The sequence below is a fragment of the Hippoglossus hippoglossus genome, chromosome 20, assembly GCF_009819705.1.
Source record: "Hippoglossus hippoglossus isolate fHipHip1 chromosome 20, fHipHip1.pri, whole genome shotgun sequence".
Taxonomy (NCBI): Eukaryota; Metazoa; Chordata; class Actinopteri; order Pleuronectiformes; family Pleuronectidae; genus Hippoglossus; species Hippoglossus hippoglossus.
Window position 1 is genome coordinate 16960537 of NC_047170.1, and position 22809 is coordinate 16983345.

Here is a 22809-nt window from a genome sequence, read left to right on the forward strand (position 1 = left end):
TGAATTCATAAAAAATAATGATTTGAAACCAGTTTACCAAAAAAGAAATCTCCTCCTGTCGTCACAAGACAATAAATACGAAGAAGTATTCAGCTTTTTGCTCTATTTAATTCTAGACAGTGTTCAGGAACATAATATGTGGCTGCCTGCATCACCACAGCCGCAGATATGATTCATTTCTGTCAGTGTTTGTTCATCGTGCGCGTCTCTCAATTTGTTTTTAGGGCTCGCTATCGTGCTGATACTGCATATCAGATGTTATGACACACCGCTGTCTGGGAGGGTGTAATGTTCGCCGACCACGTTGCACGTGTGTATTTAGCAGGAAAGGTGTTCCAGCTTATCCGAGAAGGAACGCGTGTTTACTTTCTGACTGCATCGCTCTTTTCTTTTCAGCTTGTTATCGCAAGCACTTTACAGCCGTCTGCTGAAAAGATTAGTCGAGTTGAGATAGCGGTGATGAATGAGACGTTGTGTATCTATTATTATTTAATTTGCAATATGATGTTCTATTACAAAGGTGTATATGAGGTCAGCATAGTAGAATCCTGCCCATCCTTCCATTTAAAGCAATATATTCTATTGTTTGGTGTATTAGCAGTTCACAGTGATGATGATTTAACACTAGACGTTCTTTGTTGTTTTTGACACGATTGGTCCCTGGTTTCAAATAGTAAATACAAATGTTTTTCATCATTCAGTAGATGGATTTTTGTTTCTCGCCCTGAAGCTAAATTCCTCCTGTTCTGTCCGTAGACGAACCATCCAGTCCCAGTCTGGACCTGGACAGCACCATCCACATCCCTGCCTCTGCCGTCATATCTGCAGCACCCATCATCACCACCATCCCACCCAGCCCCACCTCGCCATCCCCCGTCTTTCGTCGACAGCTGTCACATGACCAAGGTACTGTTGTTCTATTTTATCGCAGAATATGAAATTCGGCAACAGTTTGAACTCGATATCACAGCTTACGGCCACTTTTTAAATGATTGTTTGACCCTCTCTTAATAGATTCTCTCCGTCTCACAATTATTGAGTCAGATTCTGGAACAAAAAACGAGCGTTCCAAGTCGTACGATGAAGGTCTGGACAACTACCGGGAAGAGAGCAGAGGGTGAGTGGCTTCACACAAAAGATTATTACTCCATATTGTTCCAGCTCTTTCAGTATAATTATGTTTTCATGTCTCTTTCATGTAGGAGGTCTTTAATACCTGGTCTGAAAGGTCTTCGGAGGGTGAGTCCAGTCTGGATTTTTATCAACAATACATTTGTTCGTCAGCTCTGTGCAGCAGCTACCTGCCGGGTTTATCAGCTCGTTAGGTCACACCCAGAAGATTAAACTTTACAGGAAATAGTGACGTCTGTAAAAGCAACGTCAGGCTGGTTTTTGGTAGATTATTGATTCAGAGGGTGTGGACGTGTATTTTTTCGTAATCAACCTTAATATGGTAGATCCTTTAAAATGTGACATTGAGACGCACCAGTATAACTCTTGATTTATGCTAATGGTTTGACTGGTGAGAAGTTTCTGTCTTTAACGTTTCCTCTCACCTTCTTATCCATCGCAGGCAGTCGACAGGTCGTCAGAAGATTCAGGCTCCAGGAGAGATTCTTCATCTGATGTCTTCTGCGACGCCACCAAGGAGGGTTTGCTGCATTTCAAGCAGCTGAACACAGATAAGGGAAAGGTGTGCACCGTCTCTGTTCAGCTTTCCTATCGTATATAAGCATTACATGACCCATAACTTAGTTTATGAACAGTAGTGAGTCTGACCTGGTTTGACGATATCATCTGTTTGAACTTGAATCTGCCTTTGACCTTGTTGCCTGAGGTCTTGTATTTACGATGTCATCAATAGCAGCATATTTTTTTGTTTAACTTCTATTTTGCTTTGTTAAACTCTGTTTCTCCGCAGCGTGTCGGTGGGGGGATGCGCCCGTGGAAGCAGATGTACGCCGTGTTGAGGGGCAACTACCTCTGCTTGTATAAAGACAAAAAGGAAGGGCAGGCTCATGCCAACTGCCAAGCGGTGGACGAGGCCCTGCCAATCAGCATCAAGGCCTGTCTGATTGACATCTCCTACAGCGACACCAAGCGTAAGAACGTGCTGCGGCTGACCACGTCGGACTGCGAGTACCTGTTCCAGGCCGAGGACCGGGAGGACATGCTGGCCTGGATCAGAGTCATCCAGGAGAACAGCAACCTGGATGAGGAGGTGATAACCAGGGATCACGAGAACCAAGCCCACACCAAATTTTGTGGAAATCAGTTTAGTTGTTTTTGTGTAATCTTGCTCGTCAAACAAACCTGGAGGCGTTAAGTTTTCAGGTTGCATGTGAGTCCTCTTACCGTGACAGTGATATCTCAGGAGACGCCCTGAGGGAACATCTTTACACAAATCTTCACCTGGACTCAAAGATGAACTGATTCGATTTTTGGTCACAATGACGTCACAGAACACACGTCAGAAAAGTGTTTTATTCGATAAAAATGATTGTTTGATGACATTTAATATCTAAAAGGCTAAAGTTCGACTTCACTGTGACATAATACTGTTCTGCAGAATCACTCGGGAGCAGAAGGGGAGATTGTAACTCCCCCCCGCGACCCGACAGGTTGGCGGAGGCGAACAACTGCTCGGCCGTAATTCTACTTTTATTATGATTTTATTTGCAGACTTTGGCAGCTTGTACAGTTCATCAGTTCTCAGCAAGGCAGCTGCCTCGGGGTCTCTGTGCAGGTCACTGTGCCAGGGAACATCCTCTGTTATATCACTTGTCAGTGTAACATTACCTCTAATACTGTAGAATATTCCATTGTTCATTTCAATGGCGCTCGTGTCCTCTTGACCCCGTAGCCTGTTTTGCTTAAGAAAGAAATATTTTAGCAGCTAAATTTATAACAAATCTTTTCAATTAATACTTCGGTTCTCAAAGTGGTGTCCGGGGACCCCCAAGGGCCCTTGAGGTGGTTCCAGGGGGTCCCTAGCAAAAAGGGGAATCATTTAGAGTAACACACTGACTATCTGACAGTGACAATCAGATCTGCCCTAAATCAAACATCATTAGCATCCAGCATATATTAAAATCCCAGACAGGATATTTCCTTTCTTTTCGCTCACTCCACTGTATCTAGGTGGGGGGGGGGGGTCGAAGGAAGATGTTGCACCTGATGCACTAACCATCATTTTTTGTTTCCCATGTCCATTCTGTTCCGCTCCCCCTTTTCCTTCCTTCCCTCCTCTTTTCTTTATTTTTTTAGAACGGCGTCTTCACCAGCCATGACCTCATCAGCAGGAAGATCAAGGAGTACAACACCTTGATGAGGTAAGGGCGGAGGAGAGGAGAGGAGGGGGAGTCCTGACACTGTGGAGAACTTCACGCCGTCCTGTGCAGAGAAGCTCACTCAGCGTTCATGTCCTTGTCTCGTTCAGTCCCACAGGCAGCAAGACGGAGCAGTCGCCCAAACCTTCTCGCCAGTCGATGAGCATCAGACAGACGCTGCTGGGAGGCAAAGGAGAGACCAAAGCAACAAGTCCGCACTCCCCCAAACCTGAGCAGGAGAGGAAGAACATGCACAAAGGTAGGAAAAGAGGAAGAGAAACATTACGTGCACTACAGTGTTAATGTCTCAATGTTAAAGAAGGTTAAAAACATAAATCCTGCATTATAATCTTGCTTCCAAACAAACCAACCAAACCTCCTTGGTGCTGGTTGTGACAGGGTAGAAGTAAAGTGTTACCTCTACATTAAAACATCTGTATTCTCATTATTTCGCTCTGTGCTCGCAGACGACACCAGCCCTCCTAAGGATAAAGGGACATGGAGGAAAGGCATCCCGGGGCTGATGAGGAAACCTTTCGAGAAGAAGCCGTCTCCTGGCGTCACGTTCGGAGTGAGGCTGGACGACTGTCCTCCTGCACTGTCAAACAAGGTCTGTGCTCATTTACATTCATAAAGATGTTATTTACCTTATCTGCGTTCTTTGCATGTCCAATAACCTTATCCTTTTCCCCCTTTACATATATATCGTCCAGTTTGTGCCTCTGATTGTGGAGGTCTGCTGTAATCTGGTGGAGGAGAGGGGGCTGGAGTACACAGGCATCTACAGAGTCCCGGGGAACAACGCAGCGATCTCCAACATGCAGGAGGAGCTCAACAACAAGGGCATGAATGATATCGATGTCCAGGATGATGTGAGTCACTCCATCGATCCTCTGCTGCTTTAATTATACTCTCCTTGAAGTTGTGTAAGTGCTGAACCTCGATTTGTTTAGAGCCGGATGCAAGACTGACGTTTTTAAAGCTGCATCTCGACCTTTGTGCACAGAGCAACAATAAAGTTTACTGTAATTTATTGGCAAGATTCAGTAAATACAAAAGCATAATAAGTACTGTAACTACATCAGCACCGTTAGAAGCTGTGGAGTTCAGTAGCTAAAACTACATCTTTCTGACAGTGGATGTTGTGAAAGGTTCTTCTGAGCCTAAAACTATAATACAGGTTGAACCAGAATGTCACTTAGTAGAGTTCATACCTCTGCCAAGGTTTATTGGCCTGTGTTCCATCCTTCCCCCGAGTTTCATGGAAATCAGTTCAGTAGTTTTTGCGTAAACCTGCTGACAAACAAACGGACAGCGGCGAAATCACCTCATTACTGGAGGTAATAAGTTTCAGGGTTTCTCTTATAATACTTAAGTTGTGTTTCTGTTTCATAGAAATGGAGGGACCTCAATGTGATCAGCAGTTTACTCAAGTCCTTCTTCCGCAAACTTCCGGAGCCCTTGTTCACTAATGGTGAGTTGTTTTCACAGGATCATGTATGCCATCTAGTGGCCAAAAGTGTTAACTACACCCTGTTTTTTACATGAAAGCTTTGAAAATGTTTTAAAATGAAAAATGTTGTCCCCCCCCCACAGATAGATACTCAGACTTCATAGAGGCCAACAGGGTAGAGGGCCCAGTGGAGAGACTCAAAGTGATCAAGAGGCTGGTGAGTAGTTTATTTCATCCTTTGTTTGTTTCCATCTGTAGATGCATCCTGTCATTTGTTATTCTCCTGTTTCCTGACAGCTTCATGAGTTACCAGATCATCACTACGAGACCCTGAAGTTCCTCTCAGCTCATCTGAAATGTGTGGCTGATAACTCAGACAAGAATAAGGTACGGAACTTCATTTTTTGTATCTTTTAAAACCAACATTAGTCTTAATAGAGGATCAAAAATTTGCTTTAAACTTCATTTCTTGCGTTTTAGATGGAGCCGAGGAACCTGGCCATCGTGTTCGGTCCGACTCTGGTGCGCACCACCGAGGACAACATGACTCACATGGTCACACACATGCCCGACCAGTACAAGATCGTAGAGACCCTCATTCAGAATGTGAGAATCACACCGTGGCCTCTTCACTGATCTCCTCGCTTATAAAACACAAAAACCTAACGTCTCATGTTTTATTTTGCTTCTAGTACAACTGGTTTTTCACTGAAGATGGAAATGGAGATCCAGTGGTGGGTACAGGCGTCACTGCCATAATAAAACTCTTCCTTCTGCTCTTAGATTTAACTTTGTTATCACCAAATCAATTCAAAATGATTTGTTTATCTAGCGAGAGGTCGCTTTAAGCACGTGAGCAAACCTGATGCGTTCCCTTTGCTTCCTGCAGACTGTGTCCCACGAGATGAGCGCCGTGCAGTCCCAGCCCATCCCCAACATCGACCACCTCCTCACCAACATCGGCCGCACCGCCGCGTCGCAGGGTGAAGTATCAGGTAACGCTCTGCCTCTGGCAGAACCGACTCTGTGGTGGGTTAACCTTTCTCTGTCCTTTCATTGCTGCTCGCTGTGGTCCCAGGAGACCGCTGGTGTTTTAACAACGACTTACGGATGTTTGTGATAACGCTGCTTCTTCCTTAAGTCCAAGCTTCCCCCTCTTTTGCTTCTTTGGCTGTTGCCACTAGATAGAAATGTCTATGGCTAACCATGAGTCCAAACGCCTGTGTGGGTCCGAGCGGACAATTTATTCGCGTCACTCAAAGGACGCGATAAATTGTCCCGTTTTTCATTTGCTTTAGGCAGCATTCCGCAGTGTTTTATAAAGAAGTACAAGACTTAGACGTTCTTTTCCTTATTCAATCATCTCTCTGCCCGTTAATAACTCGTTTGGATCAGACTCCACTACTCGGCTTCGCCCCCTCCCCCCCCCCCTTATCCCGCCCACTGTTGCACTAATACGGCATGTTCTTTCCCACGTCACAAAGTAGATGTTTTTACAGTGAAAGGCGACCTCTGATTCCTCTGTCTCTAGTGAGGCTCTGTCGGGTGTCCTAAAGGCTTTCCCAGCATTCACACATACTGATCTTGACACAGGCCAAGTGGGAGGAGTCTATCACACCATGATGTCACTGATGGACTCTATAATGTCCGTGATGGACAGCTGGAACTGTAGGAAGAAGGAGGATTGTTGCCCCCAGTGTAGCTGCCTAGTCTGCAGGAACCCGCAGTTCTTTTAAAGCACAGGAAATGCCAAAGAGAAAGAAAAGAAAAAAGGAAAAGTGGTAAAAGCAAAGACGCCGTGACGAGCGAGGGGAAAGGAAGCGGCTGCACGGTACGGTACAGTGTCCGGTGTTGTCTGTCAGAGTTTACCTAACACGGGCCGGTGCTACTGTCTGAAAGGCTCTCCGCTGTCTCTCCTCACTGTCCTGCAAGCTTGCCAAAAGGAGAGATAGCATGGTATGGTTTCCTACGTCACAACGTCCGTGTGCACCTGCATATTGTGCCATCTTGTGTATTGCAAGGGGTGTATAGGGGGGCTTGGCTATGTCACACAATCAGAAAACAAATTTGAGTCCGAACCTGAGGACGCTATCAGGACGATTACAGAGCAGGTGAGGACTGATCGCAGGTTTCCTCCTCGCTGACACTCTCGCTCTCATGTAGTGTCTCATGTAGTAGCCCCTCTGTGACCCCCCTGTCACTTCGCTTTAACCTTTTGGTTTCCTCCATAGCCGTCTCTGTCGTCACCATGTCATTGTTGTCACGGTAACACTCATGTCACCACCACCACCACCGCGCACTGCTCCATCAATTCAGCTGAAGAGCGTCTGTGGGGTTGGGCATCGAACGCCAAGATACCATATACTGATGCTGATATTAAGGAGGAAAAAAAATTGAATACAGATTTATCGGCTGATTGGATATATAAAAAAAAGATGAGATTTTTAAACTCTTATGACAAATTAATGTAATTGAGGCTCAATATTATACATTTGGACCATTAACTTTATTATAAATAACTTATAGATAACAATCTTTAACATTAATAATAAACTTTATTTACAAAGCACCTTTTACAAGAAGCTTTATGAGTTCATGAAAATTTGAAGGCAAACAATAGGAAACAATTCAAAGCAATTTGAAGATCACATAGCAAATACAAAAATGTTACGGATGAGTAAAACAAGATAGAATAAAACGATTTCAATATTCTGTAAGATCAGAACTAAAAGAAAGCAAAACTATAAAAATGTATACAAATGTAAATATAAAAATAAATGTACGTGGGCTGTTTTATCGTATGGTCTTTTCTTACTGGTGTTTAAACCCGTCGGAGTCAGAAGATAAATCTCAAAGATCACGAGATTATTATTTTTTCAATTTAGCTTTTTGTCCTTGTGAATTTTTTCATCTCCCGGGTCCTCTAAGAAACATTCAAGTAAAACAATCTGAGGGAATATCGCTCGTCGTCGTCCAACGAAAACCACAAACTCTTATTTTATAAAATTCACTTATGTTATAATCAAAATAAACCTTATAAACAATTTCGAGATCTGAAAAATTCACAAAGCTGGGGAAAGAAAATATGCAGGCCGTGAAAAGTTTCCATTTTGGAGAGATGTGTTTCTTGATGACAAAAACGTCAGGAAGCTCCGGTCAACACTACGTTAAACATTTGAGAAATCAAAAAGGAAAACATGTTTATTCATCAGCAAACATAGTATTTAAGAAAATCAGGTATTTGACGCATTTAAAGTAACTTTTCTCTCCGTGGTTTCAGACGTTCTCGTCTGTACGACAGGGTTTTGCTGCGTGTCCTCGTGTTGCATGGCACGTGACCTGCTCCGCTGTCCAGTGTATTTGTTGTGGTCACGGCTGAAGTTGCACTCAGTATCACAGAGACACGGGAAACACACGTGTGCTGTTGGAGTCGGGAAAGAACATCACATGCCTTGTAGACGTGGCCCTGAGTGTAACGTAGAGCTCATCTGTCCCCGTGTGCAGCATGGCCCGTTGTCTGCTCGTGTCGTCCTCCATCTTGTCTGTTGTGTGTTTTGTTTCCCACCAAACATCCTGCTTCTCCTCATCAACTTTTTCCTTTCTCCTCCCTCATCACATTCACGTGTTGCTCCACATGCGTGTGTGTCTGTGTCGTATCTGACTTGTTCCCTCTCTTCTGTTTCTCCTGCAGATTCACCGAACAGTGACTCGGCTAAATCAAAGGTGAGTGTGTGTGTGTCTGGTGAAAACGCTCTCAGGCCTCTGGTAGAGTAGGATGAAGGGAGGTAGGTGCCTTCACCTCCGATCCAAATTCGATTTTCTTAACATATTTTGGTCGTATTTGTGTTTTCATTTTCTTATTTATGGTTAAACTGTAAAATATCAAACCTCAATTACATTTATTTGCCATAAGGGTTCGACAACGACATCATAGGAATCATTATTCAATGTTTTTGCAGTATCAGAAAGTTTTGAGTCCCTAATATCTGCCTTGGTATCAGGCTCTAAATAATCTGCATGGCAAAACACCACTAAGGCAAAAGGAAGTTTGCTGTAACTTGGTTGAAACAAAACTTTAAGTGTTAGTTAGTCCAACAGGCTTCAGCGCAACCAGTGAGCCGCAGCACTTCATGCCTTTTAAAGTCTATAAATATTCCTGCTTCGTAACAACAGACCTAATGCTCCAGGCTGCAAAATCTGAGAAAAGACAGAAAAATCCTCCGGAATGTGTCGTGAGAATAAGCAGCTGCCTCCATCATTGCACCGCTGCTCCGTGGCTGCTTCTCTTCAGCTTCATGGCCACATCATGACAGAGCTCAGGCTGCTGCTGCTGCTGCTGCTGCTTCACCGCTGGCATGGAAACAATAATGTGCTTCCTGTTAACGACACTCGCTAATGTTCCTCTCTCTGTCCACTTCTCTGGTTTGTGGTGCTTCATGGGAGCAGGTGGAGTACTGATTTCAGTTTCCAGGCAGGGGCGAAGGGTTTTTCTTCTTTTCGACCTGATTGCATTGCACATTCTCATTTTTGTGTTCCTCTCTCTTCCGTCTCTCAGGGTTCCTGGGGTTCAGGGAAGGACCAGTGCAGCCGAGAGCTCCTGGTCTCCTCCATCTTTGCTGCAGCCAGCCGCAAAAGAAAGAAGTCAAAGGAGAAGCTGCAGCCGAGCAGCTCAGATGACGACCTGGACTCCGTGTTCCCCAAGAAGGAAATCCCTGGCCAGAAGCCCAACCACCATCTCCAGGCTGAGGCCCAGAGCGAGACTCGCCCCAACGCCAAGCAGCAAGCCCCGGCCGAGGAGAGGAAGGAGAACGGGAGAACTGTGGAGCTGATGCCCAAGGCCAAGAGAGAGCATAGAAACTCCTTGTTCCTGAAGGAGAAGACTCCGCCCCGCCACTCGTCTTCTTCCCCGTCCCCAATCATCTGCGGCTCGCCGATCATCAGCCACCAGACAGCTCCTCGGGGGAAGTCGTCCCTGTCGGATCCTCCGTCTCAGCTGGATGAAAACACCTCGGACCTCGGGACCATGAGCTCGGGAGCATCGGTGCCGCGGTCCAGACCCAAAAAGTGGTCTGGAGGAGCCCCCCCCGACCTGCCCCCAGGAGTGTGTATGGGACAGGGAGGAGGTGCCGGCGCGTCCGCTGGTGCAGAGGTGAGCTCCATCACCTCGGACTACTCCACCACTTCTTCCATCACGTTCTTGACCGGCGCCGAGTCCAGTGCACTCAGTCCGGAGCTGCAGGGCGGCGAGGAGGCAGACGACGAGCGCAGTGAGCTCATCAGCGAGGGACGACCCATGGAGACGGACAGCGAGAGCGACTTCCCCGTGTTTGCCCCGGGCGGTGGCAGCAGCCAGTCCACGCCGCGCCAGGAGCAGAGTCAGGAGAAGGCCGAGGCGAGAGATGCAGCTGACGGAGGCGTCGTGCCAAAACTGGAAGCACGCCGCCTTTTCCCGTCGCACAGGATGATTGAGTGCGATACCCTCTCCAGAAGATGGTCACTGAGGCAGAAAACAGACAGCGAGTCCTCCATGGAGGGCGTAGCTGGGAGCGGGGAGCGCAGCAGCGGGAGGTCGGAGTCCTCCACGCGGTTGTCTCGGGTCCTGGAGGTGATGAAGAAAGGCCGATCCACCAGCAGCCTCAGCTCGTCTTCACGCAGCGAGTCGGAGCGCGCCGAACCAGCGTGGCACCTTAAAATCACAGAGCGGCTCAAGTTGCGGATACGAACATCTGCTGACGACATGTTCGCTCAGAAGAACCGAGCTCAGGATGCTCGGGCCAAGAAGAAGAACATCCGGCGGAGGCACACCATGGGCGGGCAGAGAGACTTTGCAGAGCTGGCGGTCATCAACGACTGGCGGGAGCAGGGCGGCGTGGATAAGGTGGCTGACCTCTCGCTGCTGGACCACCTCAAACCCAGATGCTCCTCAGAGGACTTCTCCGTCCGGGACTGGATCTCCAGAGAGCGCTGCCGAGGCTCTGAACCGAGCGTGGAGCTCGCACCCAAAGCCGTGCCTGAGGACGATCCCGCAGAAGCTCAGGGCGTCGCTCCTGAAACATCACCGCCGCCGCCGCCTCCTCCTCCTGCCACCCCGGACGCTCAGCCGCCGGCAGGGGAGCAGGTGAACGGGAGCGGGCTGCAGGGGAAGAGCAAAGCGTCCATCGGGGCGGACGCTCACCCACACAAACTCTCTGGAGCACAAGTCGTCCGCTCGCGGTTCTACCAGTATCTGTGAGGACAAACAGAATGAATGAGTAAATGTGCGAATGTGGTTATTTGAGCGAAGGTTACTGCACAATATTTTTTCTACAAAGTAAACTTTATGTATCTACTGTACATACTGTGTATAGGCCTACATGATTGTTACTGGATTAATGCTGAAGAGATGTTTATGTGTATTTCCACTGACTCGTCGGCCATACTGGAAAACAAGACACGGAAAGAGGAGAAACACGGACTCGTGACAGAATGTGACTTTGCCGTCGACGTGATGTGACGGAATCGGACTCTTGACGCTTGTTTCGCAGCACTAATGAAAAACGGTTACTGAAGAACGCAGGAGGAAACCTTTAGAAATAAGGAATCTCGGTTCAGTTCTTCCTCTTATAAACGGTATGAAGAATGTATTACTCGCTCCTTTTTTTTTTTTGGACTAACACTAGTTGCTTGTGACAATATTGTCATTTTTAAAAAACGACGTGTATGTATTTTTTTGTTTTTGCCTGTACTTGAAGTCTGTGGGTTTAGTTGACGGCTGCTTTCTGAGCCGGGTGCTGTGGGAAGTTTGTGGGTTTTTTTCACAGCACGGTCACAACAGACAGATATTAGCTCGGAGGGTTATTATAGTTTTATCAAATAAAGACTGAAAAACATTAACGAAAAAATACTGTTACTATAGTATGTAATGCTCGGTGCAGTAGTTTTTATTTTCCAAACTTTGTCAAGTTATAGTCCAAAAGAAAACTTTTTACATGTGTTTTTATCTCAAAAAGAAAAAAGTGCCTCTCTTTGTTTTCTTTTTTAACAGTTTTTACCAACAAAAAGTTTAGGAGGAAAATATTTCACAGGCATTCCACAGGTTTTCTGTTTCTTCCCGTTCAAACTCATTTCTAGTTCATGTCAGTGTTTGTTTTTCTTCGACTTCAACACCTTCACTTGTTTTTTCACGTGCAGTTCAAATGCGTTTTTTCAAAACCCGGGAGGAAAAGGACAAAAAAAAAAAAAAAAAAAGAAAGGAACTGCATGAGACAATGTTTGGTGAACATCTGGCCTGTGTACAGCAGAACATCTGGCCTGTGTACAGCAGAACATGGTGCGATGCCCCCTCTCAACAAACACTGGAAATAAATAATCTTTATTAGAGTCTCACTGTCTGTTTGCTCTCATTGTTTCACACACTCGCAACATCTGGGAAGAATAAGAGGGAAATATATTGTTCTGACAAAATACACAGAAGCTTTTATTTTGCAGATGCATGAAGTAATAGGAAAGTAAACATGCACATAAATAAAAAATAAAGTTTAAGTGAATGTGAAGCTTTCTAGTATTTGCAGGAATGCAAATTAAACTATATTTTACATTTGTATATCTTTTATATTTGTATTTTTAAGACAGATGCTGAGGCCCTTTAATGTGAGCCTGTTTATTTTGAGCACATTATATTTGGTTGTTTACAGAAAAACATTAAAACTTTGCTTCCAGTTCATTCATGAAATAAATAAACAATAGACAAGTGGCTGCTGCTGTTAAAACAAATCACGCACAATTATTCAAAACTAAAAACAAATTCTAAAGATTGCACGAGTCATCACCATGACAACAAGGAAGCACTAGAACTACAAATATTAGAGTTCTGTAACTTGAACGGATGAAATGTACTTAACCCTTTACACAGCGTCTGCAAGTTCACTATAATGTGTGTGTGTGGGGGGGGGGAGAATGTGCACATGATGACAATTATCTAATGAGCAGAAGCGTGCTATCGGAGTGACACAGCATGATGTCACTCCCATTGTGTGTGTGTGTGCGTGTGTGTGAACTGCTGATATAACTGAGCGTCTGAGAGTTTCCAGCTCAGCCTCAGTGAGACGCAGCTTCGGAGCCACACCTGACAACTGGACGTCTTCAACACAGACACACACACGGACACACACACGGACACACACACACTCACCGGAGGTAAGAAAGATTTATTTATGGGGATTATTCTAAACTGCAGCTTGTCTTTAAAAACTAATTGATCTCTGTTTCATGACTTCACTTGTTTTCCACCTGGTCTCATCCTCTGTTGTTGTAAATTCATATTTTATCAATCTGCATCAGTAACTAAAGATGTTTCTTTCAAATGAAAGAGTAAAAGTCTGAGGTTGAGTCGTTGTGGTGAGACACTGGTGAGGATAAGCAGACTGACCTGAATGCAGCTGTTATGTGAAACCAGGAGAACAGGTGTGGCGACATGAGACCTGCGGGGAGACAAAGCATGAAAAATTATCTTTTTACTTTGCAATGAACTCTGTACAACTACTTCTCTTCTCTACACGGACAATAGAAGCTGTAATTTAAATAATTTCAAGAATGTAAACGTTGCAGCTCGACGTCCTCGAGGCTCCAGAGAGGAACTTTGTTCAGACACCATCCTTAAAACCTTTAAAATGAAGTTAAAACAAAAACACTTTGTATATTCCGGTTTACACACAACTACACTTTAAACTGAAGGAATATAAATGATTATTATTCTTTGATAGTTTAGTGGTGATCTTTAATTGGAATATTTTAAATATTGAATTATGTAACTATAAATATATGTACTTGAGCCAATTCTCACTTTCCCTTACAGATCTTTAGGGATTTATCGACACTTAGATTCCTTTATATTCTTTAAAGATTCTATAAACTAGATTCTGAGGTTTTTTACACTCAGAAGCTTCAAAAGTTTCAACTCGGAAGAAACTAAACTGTGACACGACAAACTTGAATAACACTCAGTGGAGGACACGACTCCATCGAGGACATTTTAGTTAATTTGTCAGAGAGTAAAGTTAATACAAATTCCTGGATCTGCATCAAAGTTTCATGGAAATAATATGACGAATCACTGACAGGTTTCATATCTGTATACACTATGATAATATTATTCTTGGCTTCAGCCACAAAGATCCGTATCGTTCTGGCTCGATTTGAAAGCAGATTGTTATAAAATCCATTTGTCCTTGACACATCAACCGGACTCCTTTTGATTTCCATTTATTATCTTTAATAATAACAATTCTCTGTAAATATTTTCATCCCTAATTATATAATATAAAATATTATAAGGAGAGATAATTAAATAAATAAATCATCAGTTTCAGTCACAAAGAAGATTTTAATTGTCACGTTTGTTCATTTTCTGATTACATATTGTGCAGTGGCACTGTTCATACAGTAGGGGGCACTGCTCCAGGTTAGTTTCATAAACATGACGTCAACACATTTCTTCTTCGCTCCTGAAGGAAACATGTCTTCCCTCTACCTCCTCCTGCTGCTGCTCCCCCTGGTGGCAGCTCAGACGTTTCACTGGGGTCCCTGCAACACACCCAAAGTTCAGCCCAGTTTCAACCTCCAGCAGGTGACACAGACATTAACACATATACTCTGTATATATATATAAACACATGGTTTATATACTCTACGTATATACAAACACAGTAATAATACCTAATGTCTTTATTAACAGTATCTGGGGAGATGGTACGAGATCGAGAAACTTCCTGCTTCATTTGAAAGAGGAAAGTGCATCGAAGCGAACTATTCTCTGAGGAAAGACGGAACCATCCGGGTGCTCAACTCTCAGTTCGAGTGAGTACACACCACAGACTGTGTATAAATACACACAGAACTTGATCCTTGTATTGAGTTTGACCCAAAGCTACATCTTAACATTTTTAAGAGTCAGCTGAGAGATTTAAAGCTAATTAAACTAACATTTGTTTAACAAAGAGTCTCCATCTGTCTCGGTGTGTCTCAGTCAGGGCAAGAGGAGGACGGGCGAAGGGACGGCGGTGGTTCGAGACCTGACAGAAGCAGCCAAACTGGGAGTCAGCTTCTCGTACTGTGAGAACTTTTCTTCCTCCTCTTTGTTTTTACTCCCGGAGGAGTCGAGTGTTTTAAGAATAAAATCAGACGATTCAGGTTCTTCGTGGTTGAGATCATCTGAGTTCAGGCTGGTTAAAGACACACATACCTCATGAATGACGACTTTATGGCTGATACGTGACACATCAGCATCACTTTATTTGTCAGAGACAATGAGCTCGTCTGTCTGAGTCTGTGGAAGCTTCACATCAGTTCTCACTTCATGCTTCTGTCCTTCGACTTGACGAGATTCAAATCTCCCTGTGGATGTAGATTTTAAGATTTAAACTATGACAAAAGAAACCTAACGAGGCCCAAATAGCACAAAACTAACTCCTCCATCTTTCATCAGACTCTGCAGACGACCTTTCTTCATCGTATTTGGTGTTTTGTTTTATGAATCTGATGAATAATGAAAGATTCTCACCATCATCTTCTTTCCCTCTGTGACCTTTGCTCCCAGTCACTCCCTACAGCCCGTACTGGGTTCTGTCCACTGACTACACCAGTTTCACCATCGTGTACTCGTGCAACGACTTCTTCCGCCTGTTCCACGTGGACTTCGCCTGGATCCTCAGCCGGTCGCGCTTCCCGCCTCGGGAGACGGTGCAGCGCGCCAAAGACCTGATGACCAGCGAGGGAATCGACCTGACCAGGATGAAGGCCACAGATCAGACTGGCTGCAAAGACGAGTGATGGAGACATCGAATGAAAGTGATCTGCAGTGTGTATATGTTTTAAATATATTTTTTATATTTTAATTCTGTATTAGCTGCTCGGGACTTTAGAGATGAAACTGATAAACTCACATTAACTCCTCTGCCTGTTTCTCATGGTTTATTCTACGTAGTGATGTTAACACACTCAAATAGGAATATATTGTTTTTCTTACTGCAGAAGTGAATCTTACATCATTTACAAGAATGTTTTCTTTATTGAATCAAACAATGAAATAAGCTTTGGGAAGGTTCTCTGTATAATAAAGATTTATTCATTCAACTGTTCTTGACTCTCGCGGTCTGATTTTACAAAGACTATTGTCCTCACAAGCAAAGATGAAAAGACATGAGTTATAAAACCTTGGACAAAAGTTTAATAACATCCACAATTTCCTTCGTCTCAAGACGACCTCTGCAGATATTTTATCTGATCAAATCCAGAGAGATTCAGTTTATTGTGATATATTAATAATCTGTTAAATGAGATGATTCAGACCCCTTTACTAAATAAAAACAATAATATTTATTTGTATAGCACTAGTATAGCAAATAGGAAAAATATACAATACATGCATATACATGTACGCCACTCTACAATACTTTGTACGATTCCTGCTGAATAAACCATAAATACTGTAAATACATGAAATACACAAAAATAAGTTTATAGGGCTCCTACAGTATTTAACATAGGGACATAAAAACACTTCCCATGCGTGTATATCATACTAAGTGGTGTTAAGTTAAAGATGTTGGTCCCGACAAATCAAGTCTTGTAATGTGACACTAAAATGTGTGTGTGTGTGTGTGTCCTCCTCTGCTGAACCCCCCAACACACACACACACACACACACCACAGACCACAGTGGACCAGTGGAGGATCAGCAGCACTTCTCTGCACAGCTTCACAAACCAGTTACAGGTAAAACATCTGCACAATTTGATTTTTAACAGATAAACACTTATGTCTTAAAGTCTATATGATGCTGGCGCTGTAATTTTTTCACCATTTGAGTATTTGAATTTGAATTTTAAACTAAACAATAGAGCATGATGCACTTTTTTTGTTGCCTTATAGGAGTAAAGATGAAGCTGTTGGTCTGGATCAGTCTCCTCTGCCTCTGTATCTGTTATTTCACAGGTGAGTTCCGTCTTTGTGTCAAACTCTAGTTCTAATTCTGTCAAGATCTGAATCTAACTACAGTTTATTTCATTTACACGGAAATATCATGTTGAGGTTAAGACATTAGACCGAGTTGGATTTATGTTCGTACAGATGTTTTGTAAACGGCTTTAAATCGTGGATGATTCTCCCAGATGTGACAGTGCTGCATTTGTTTTGAGTGACTGCATGTGTACAAAGAGGAGTCTGTGTGTGTGTGTGTGTGTGTGTGTGTGTGTGTGTGATAATATTTGAGGAGGGATGCTGTGCTCCTCTGGGAGAAAGCTCAGTTTTCCGTTCTGCAGACCTGAATCCTGTCTTTGTGACTGAAAATCCCTGGAATGCTCGGGAATGTTAATTTTCCTCTCTCTCTCTTTCCTCCTCTCCACAGAGGCCAGAGTCATCCCTGAAGGAGGTAACTGTACACGAATAACATCTTTTTCTTTTTAGACGCATCGAATTTCACCACAAAACCAAAAAGATTTCATATAAAGTTATTTATGTTGTTTATTTTCAGACATTTCCTCAGTCAAAGCCAAACAGACAAAATCCAAACTTTCTGCAAAATATATATCAGTAAAAAAACTTTCTGAGTAACTTAAACTGGATAAAAACAGTAAACTAATAATAAAATAAAAAGTTGGAAGTATGTCTGTACTGGACACTGTCCCTCTGTGCTTTCACTCCACTTCTGTCTCTGGTAAACACGAAATCTATCACTGTCAGTCGAACCTCCGCTCGATGCAACATTCCTCACCCTCGTGTTGCTCCGTCTCTCGTGTTGCTTCTACCTGGTCGGAGGATTCCTCACTCAACAGAAGGGACAGTTATCTGAGGCAGAAGCTCAGTCGTCAGTTCTTATCTCGCAGGTCCTATCAGAGGCCTTTGACACAGTGAACCACCATATCTGGTTCCATGCGTGTTTGGTTTGAATCCGTATCTGATGCTTCCTACTGTGTTCTTGCACCGTCTGGCATCTCCACCCCTGCACTCACGGCATCACAGTCCAGACTCTGCTCATGTGAGGATCCTGATGTTGGAACGAGCCACCAAATGCTATCAGAGAAGATTCCTGTCCTAATCTTTAATAACTCACTGAAAACTCATGACTTCTGAGTGGACGTCCTCTCTCTGCTCTCACCCTGACACACATGTGCTGTTCACTTCTTTGCACTTTGTCTCATTAAACACATTAAGGCCAAGCACACACTCCTTGGTGTCCTATTGCACTGAAGGTTTGAGGGTTTTCTCTCAGTTGTATAAGTTGTTTCGAATAAAAGTGTCAAATGCTTTCTACAAATTCAGGATTAATGTGCCCCCTTTTTAAAACCATGGTATAAAAGTACAAAATACTAAACTGATTTAAAAAAAAGGTTATTACATTATCAAATGTTTTAAAAACAGTATTTTACTGATGCTTTCTTTTTATTGTGTTTCTGATAATATTTCAAGTATTGTGTCCGAACATTTTTTACAAACAACGTTGTAAAACTGCTCAAAAAGAAATATTCAACAACAGAAGCCACGTGAGACCAGGACACAGTCAGTGGTGCTATAGGATCTTGTACATTTTGTTTTGAAGGTGTGGTTCACGTTCCCCTGAGAGGAAAAACTTGTTCTTCATTTCTTTATCTTCAGACAAAGAATTATCTTCTCTTTGTGTGAAGGTTGTGTAAAAACCAAAATAGGTTATAGGTTAAACTAAATATCAACATGTCATCATTAAATAACCGGAGGAATGTGATTATAGATTATATAACAGTGATTGTGTTTGTCGTACAGTGCCGTACGACGAGCCACCAGCTGTTCCCTACTGGCCCTACTCCACCTCCGACTTCTGGAACTACATCGAGTACTTCAAATCCATCGGTGCCTACAACCACATCAACGAGATGGCCCGGGCCTTCTTCGCCCACCAGCACCTCGGAGACACCCTGGGATACGAGACCAACGCAGGACATGAGCACTGAGGAGGGGGAGGGACGGATGTGGCAGCTCAAAGTAGTTATGAAGGAATGCATCTCTTAGCTTCACAGAAAGGAAATGAGCAAGAGAAGATATGAAAAACAGAAAGAAAATGGAAGCATGTAACATACTTTCCCAAATTATAACACTGTGTGTGTTATTATAGCCAACAAGTAGAATTCAGATGTAGTAAAGAAGGGAGACTTGTAGAATTGTACTGTATAATATATTGTAGTATGTATTATGCCACAAATAAACAGTATTGAAGTATCCAAGGAGTGCTATGAGTTTCATTTCATAACTTTTTCTTCCTTTCTTTGAATGTAACTCACTTTTAAAGTGTCACTTCATCTGCCAATGATAGGAATATAATGATTTTATTTGTATTAATTTATTATCAATGTTGTTGTTTGATATATACAATACTAGGCCGGCAACAAAAGAAATAATGTTCAGTATTCATTAATCTGCAGATTATTATTATAGATAATATAATATTTATCTCAATGTGAATTATTACTGTTAAAATTTACTGTTTAAATAATAAGATAAAGTATAAATATGCTGAGTTCATATATTTTTACTGTAACACAACCACCGTGTGCTAATGAGAGAAAGCGGAACCCTCGCAACACGCCTGTGGCTACAGCCGGACACAGTTTAGCGTTGCACCACATTTGTTTTGTTTACGGATGCCGGGAAGCTAACTTAGCTTAGCCACAAACTTACAGCCACAGTGTGTCTTTAAACCCAGCGGCTGATTCGTTGCGATTAAAAACAAAATGAAACCAGCGGTGGACGAGATGTTTCCCGAGGGAGCGGGTCCGTACGTGGATCTGGACGAGGTTTGTGGATTAGCTCCCGGCTAATGCTACCTAGCTCCCTAATGTCTTAATCCACTCAGGAAGGAAACGATTTTCCGTTTATGTAAAAATCCGCCAATATTTCCGGATGTTCAGCCTTTGTGCAGCTGAGGCAGAAGATCAAAGCCACTTTACATCGGTGTCGTTTAATGTTTTAAGTTTTATTTTACTGTAAAAACACAAACCACCTTCATCACTGTCAAATTAAAGAGGAATAAAGACAACATGGTCTCATTTAGTCACAGATACACAGGAGCTAAACTTAAAAGTTTCCATTCCATCTGAAATAAATCCCAGAGACAGTTTAAATGGGGATTAAGCTGCCATTTTATTTCCATCTTCTATTATTTTTACACCCTGATTCATTGTGTTTACTGCTGCAGCTGAAAGATAGTTTCATTAATTAATTAATGGAAAAGATCAAAAAAATGTCAGCCTTTGTTGTTTGTTTGTGTTTGTGCGCGTTGCTTTGCGTCACATAACCTGTTGTGTACTGGTGCATGTTCACAGGCAGGGGGCAGCAGCGGTCTGCTAATGGACCTGGCAGCCAATGAAAAAGCGGTTCACTCTGATTTCTTTAATGGTAACACACACAGACACACACACGCACACACACACAATCCCTCTGACATGTTTCTGTACGTGCACAGAAAACAGAAATCCTTCTTGATCTGGCACTTTTAAACAGTGTGAAACTGAAACTCACGAATGAGAATAAATTCCTTGATTCGTATTATGACAAACAAGTAAGTCAAAGATACAAGAAATGACTCATTTGCCTCTTTAATGATCGAATCTGATAAAGACGTGTCAGCAAAGTGTGGTCAACAAGCTGAAGTTTGTAACTAGACACTCAGGACTTTGAATGTTTGTGTTTATGTCTGAACGTTTCAGTTTTTTTTTGCAGCAACATGAACTCATCTAAATTAAAAACTACGTTCCCTTCAATTAGATTCCCTTTAATTAAAAGCTGGCTAACACACAGAGAACCCTGATTATTTGGTCAAACTTAAATTAAAACACAACCAAGTCGAAGCTGAACAATTCAAAACACATTTAAATTAAACCTCAGACTATTAGAATAATCCCTTAAAGCAGCAGCGTACCACTAATTAGACTTATGTTCTTACGGAACAGATATTCAGAGTATTTCAATATTGTTTCGGTAATGTAAAAAAGGTAAAAGGGTGAAACCAGATTACTGAAGAGCTGCATGGAAACTGGAGCTTCGGTGTAAGCACATTATGCAGTTTTCTTGCTTTAACCGCATCGTCTCCTCAAATTAACCCTTAAAAAAAATCCACTCGTTCCCCAGTAAACACCAGTGAATGTGCTGGAACACACAAAAAAACACAGAGCTAATCTGTTTTCTGTCTTGCAGCGTTGGCTGCGGGCAAAACAATTCTGGCTCAGCAGCACATGACCTAGAAAGAAAAGAGCTGATTGTTAAAAAGAGGGGGAATGAAAGAAGAGGGGAAAAACAGGGAGGGAGGAAAAGAGTTGAGAAGAAGACGGTAAAGTGAGTTTATAGCTGCTGTAAGACTGAGACTCAGCAGGACACCTCGCCAGTCAGCTGCTTTAAAACACACACGCAGACTGTGTGTGTGTACAACACTTCAGGTCCCAGTTAGTGTCGCGGGCTGAAAGTCCTCTGAATGTCCCTTTTAGCAACGTTAACAAGATTTTCAGCCCGCGACACTAACTGGGACCTGAAGTGTTGTAGCACCGTGTTTCATTCACAAATAAACTCATGTAGTTCACAAACAAACCATCAAATGAGAACACGTACTGGTTTACACCAAGTTTAGGGTTCAACAACATTTCATCTAATCAAGTGATCAAATCAGAAGAGACATAAACTTTGATGCTGATTCATCCAAACTTTAACAGATCTTCGTTATGTTCCGATCTCAAAATGTCACGTTTTACGTCTCTCACTCTCTAATCGATACGAGGAGGACGTGGCTTGAATCAGTGGTTCTCAACCTTTAGGAGTTGTGACCAACCAGTATAATCAGGATGGAAGCTTCTCCTCTGCACCTGAAGCAAACTTTATTTTAAAAGTTTTGGTTTGGTCCGAACACCAACTGACTTAATATGACACCCAAAGATATTAAATACGAAAATATCAAAGGAGAGAACAACCTCGGCTATTTCCTGTTTTCAATTGTTCTTTTATTTGTGTGACCATCATTAGTTTGTCCCGTGATGAGTAGAATTGTCTCAGTTCGAGTCCTCAGTACTTTGAAATGTGTCCACGTCATGTCTGCAGTAAAAGTTAAAGTATAAATTCACAAAAGTAAAAGTAAACTAACTTTTCACCATGCAGTGAATGTAGTTGTAGAGAAGTTTAATTTGATCCTAACTCAGCAGCTCAAGTGAGAAAAGGTGTAATAAGAATGTGGGAGTTCTGGGAAACAGCTGGACTGATTCCAACCCTGTTCTCTTACTCTCTTTTCTTTCCATCTTCTCCTCCTCTGTTCTCCATCTGCAGATTTCGAGGATCTTTTCGATGACGATGACCTGCAGTGACGACACCCCCGTGATCCTGTATATAAAGAAAAAAAGATTTGTGTAGAATTCCAAATAGGAGCTTTCTCTTATTTGTACAGCCCCCCCCCTCCTCCTACATGTCAGGTACCACCTTACAGAAATAAAGTCTTTTTGGTTTTACAAAAAAAAAAAGCAAAGAGGACAAGCTGTCATGGAGAACCAGGTGTCTACGCTGAATTCTAAGAATCCCACGCATTCCGGCTCCAGAGACAATTATGAGTATGGTTTTGGCGTCGTCGTGTTCGAATCTGCTCGGGACCTGGATTGTAGGTTTGCTGGCTCCGCAGAACACCTGTTTGCAAACGTAATTACATACGAGATACAGTGTTAACATGACCACTAAATGTGGAGCCGGGGCACGATGGGACAGGACGGGGGGGGGGGGGGCTGCGAAAAAATGTGGAAATGCTTCAAAAGAAGAGAGGAAATGAAGGAGCCCTATTGAAGTCAGATATCATTAATAGGGGGAAATGGAAATGCTCAGATTTGACTTAGTTTAAAAAGTGAGTCCAATGTGGAAATGACACCCAAATCGTTTTTTGATTGATCGTATTCCACACGGACTCGACCGTGCTGCTAGAATCAGCTCCTGCTGGTTCCAGGGATCTGCTGCAAACAGCTGCAGGAGCATCAGTGTCCCTGTTCGTCCCAGAGG

General features: G+C 43.0%; 4 protein-coding genes across 12 annotated transcripts in view; all 4 read left to right on the forward strand.

Moving 5' to 3' along the window:
- Positions 1 to 12144, forward strand: part of LOC117754168 (rho GTPase-activating protein 21-like) — a 69819-nt gene extending 57675 nt beyond the window's left edge. For 5 of the 7 annotated variants that reach the window (XM_034572916.1, XM_034572915.1, XM_034572913.1 and 2 more), the window contains 17 exons: positions 757 to 906; positions 1015 to 1117; positions 1203 to 1239; positions 1574 to 1693; positions 1922 to 2221; positions 3268 to 3332; positions 3440 to 3588; positions 3797 to 3939; positions 4043 to 4201; positions 4725 to 4803; positions 4926 to 4999; positions 5080 to 5169; positions 5263 to 5388; positions 5475 to 5516; positions 5672 to 5777; positions 8474 to 8505; positions 9338 to 11014. In XM_034572916.1, the coding sequence (XP_034428807.1) occupies positions 757 to 906; positions 1015 to 1117; positions 1203 to 1239; positions 1574 to 1693; positions 1922 to 2221; positions 3268 to 3332; positions 3440 to 3588; positions 3797 to 3939; positions 4043 to 4201; positions 4725 to 4803; positions 4926 to 4999; positions 5080 to 5169; positions 5263 to 5388; positions 5475 to 5516; positions 5672 to 5777; positions 8474 to 8505; positions 9338 to 11014 (3452 nt within the window). Of the gene's footprint in view, positions 1 to 756; positions 907 to 1014; positions 1118 to 1202; positions 1240 to 1573; positions 1694 to 1921; positions 2222 to 3267; positions 3333 to 3439; positions 3589 to 3796; positions 3940 to 4042; positions 4202 to 4724; positions 4804 to 4925; positions 5000 to 5079; positions 5170 to 5262; positions 5389 to 5474; positions 5517 to 5671; positions 5778 to 8473; positions 8506 to 9337 lie in introns of all 7 variants that reach the window. The other 2 variants (XM_034572914.1, XM_034572912.1) reach the window with 2 other exon arrangements.
- Positions 12145 to 12799: 655 nt separating this feature from the next.
- On the forward strand, positions 12800 to 15901 carry apodb (apolipoprotein Db). Of its 3 annotated transcripts, none has more exons than XM_034573007.1 (6): positions 12804 to 12957; positions 14271 to 14386; positions 14495 to 14616; positions 14786 to 14871; positions 15356 to 15592; positions 15675 to 15901. In XM_034573007.1, exons 2-5 carry the CDS (start codon positions 14276 to 14278, stop codon positions 15586 to 15588), a joined length of 552 nt encoding a protein of 183 aa, XP_034428898.1. In that variant the 5' UTR covers positions 12804 to 12957; positions 14271 to 14275; the 3' UTR covers positions 15589 to 15592; positions 15675 to 15901. The 3 variants fall into 3 exon arrangements, with proteins under 3 accessions (XP_034428900.1, XP_034428898.1, XP_034428899.1); XM_034573008.1 differs by having other exon boundaries at positions 15356 to 15589; positions 15672 to 15901; XM_034573009.1 differs by lacking the exons at positions 15356 to 15592; positions 15675 to 15901 and adding an exon at positions 15071 to 15180 and having other exon boundaries at positions 12800 to 12957; positions 14786 to 14949.
- Positions 15902 to 16287: 386 nt separating this feature from the next.
- otos (otospiralin) lies at positions 16288 to 19010 on the forward strand. The gene is made up of 4 exons (XM_034573016.1): positions 16288 to 16533; positions 16690 to 16752; positions 17165 to 17188; positions 18556 to 19010. The coding sequence occupies exons 2-4, from the start codon at positions 16698 to 16700 to the stop codon at positions 18741 to 18743; spliced, it is 267 nt and encodes an 88-aa protein (XP_034428907.1). The 5' UTR covers positions 16288 to 16533; positions 16690 to 16697; the 3' UTR covers positions 18744 to 19010.
- Positions 19011 to 19383: 373 nt separating this feature from the next.
- Positions 19384 to 22575, forward strand: cops9 (COP9 signalosome subunit 9). Its single transcript, XM_034573017.1, has 3 exons — positions 19384 to 19583; positions 20112 to 20184; positions 22096 to 22575. The coding sequence occupies exons 1-3, from the start codon at positions 19521 to 19523 to the stop codon at positions 22131 to 22133; spliced, it is 174 nt and encodes a 57-aa protein (XP_034428908.1). The 5' UTR covers positions 19384 to 19520; the 3' UTR covers positions 22134 to 22575.
- The last annotated feature ends 234 nt before the right edge of the window (positions 22576 to 22809 follow it).

Bases quoted from the DNA above. Each gene is read 5' to 3' on its own strand.
- apodb (XM_034573007.1), top strand. From the start codon at position 14,276: ATGTCTTCCCTCTACCTCCTCCTGCTGCTGCTCCCCCTGGTGGCAGCT. The intron at 14,387-14,494 runs GTGACACAGACA...CTTTATTAACAG, and splicing joins CCAGTTTCAACCTCCAGCAG to TATCTGGGGAGATGGTACGA. The intron at 14,617-14,785 runs GTGAGTACACAC...GGTGTGTCTCAG, and splicing joins GTGCTCAACTCTCAGTTCGA to TCAGGGCAAGAGGAGGACGG.
- otos (XM_034573016.1), top strand. From the start codon at position 16,698: ATGAAGCTGTTGGTCTGGATCAGTCTCCTCTGCCTCTGTATCTGTTAT. The intron at 16,753-17,164 runs GTGAGTTCCGTC...TCCTCTCCACAG, and splicing joins CTGTATCTGTTATTTCACAG to AGGCCAGAGTCATCCCTGAA. The intron at 17,189-18,555 runs GTAACTGTACAC...TTTGTCGTACAG, and splicing joins CAGAGTCATCCCTGAAGGAG to TGCCGTACGACGAGCCACCA.
- cops9 (XM_034573017.1), top strand. From the start codon at position 19,521: ATGAAACCAGCGGTGGACGAGATGTTTCCCGAGGGAGCGGGTCCGTAC. The intron at 19,584-20,111 runs GTTTGTGGATTA...GCATGTTCACAG, and splicing joins CGTACGTGGATCTGGACGAG to GCAGGGGGCAGCAGCGGTCT. The intron at 20,185-22,095 runs GTAACACACACA...CTCCATCTGCAG, and splicing joins TCACTCTGATTTCTTTAATG to ATTTCGAGGATCTTTTCGAT.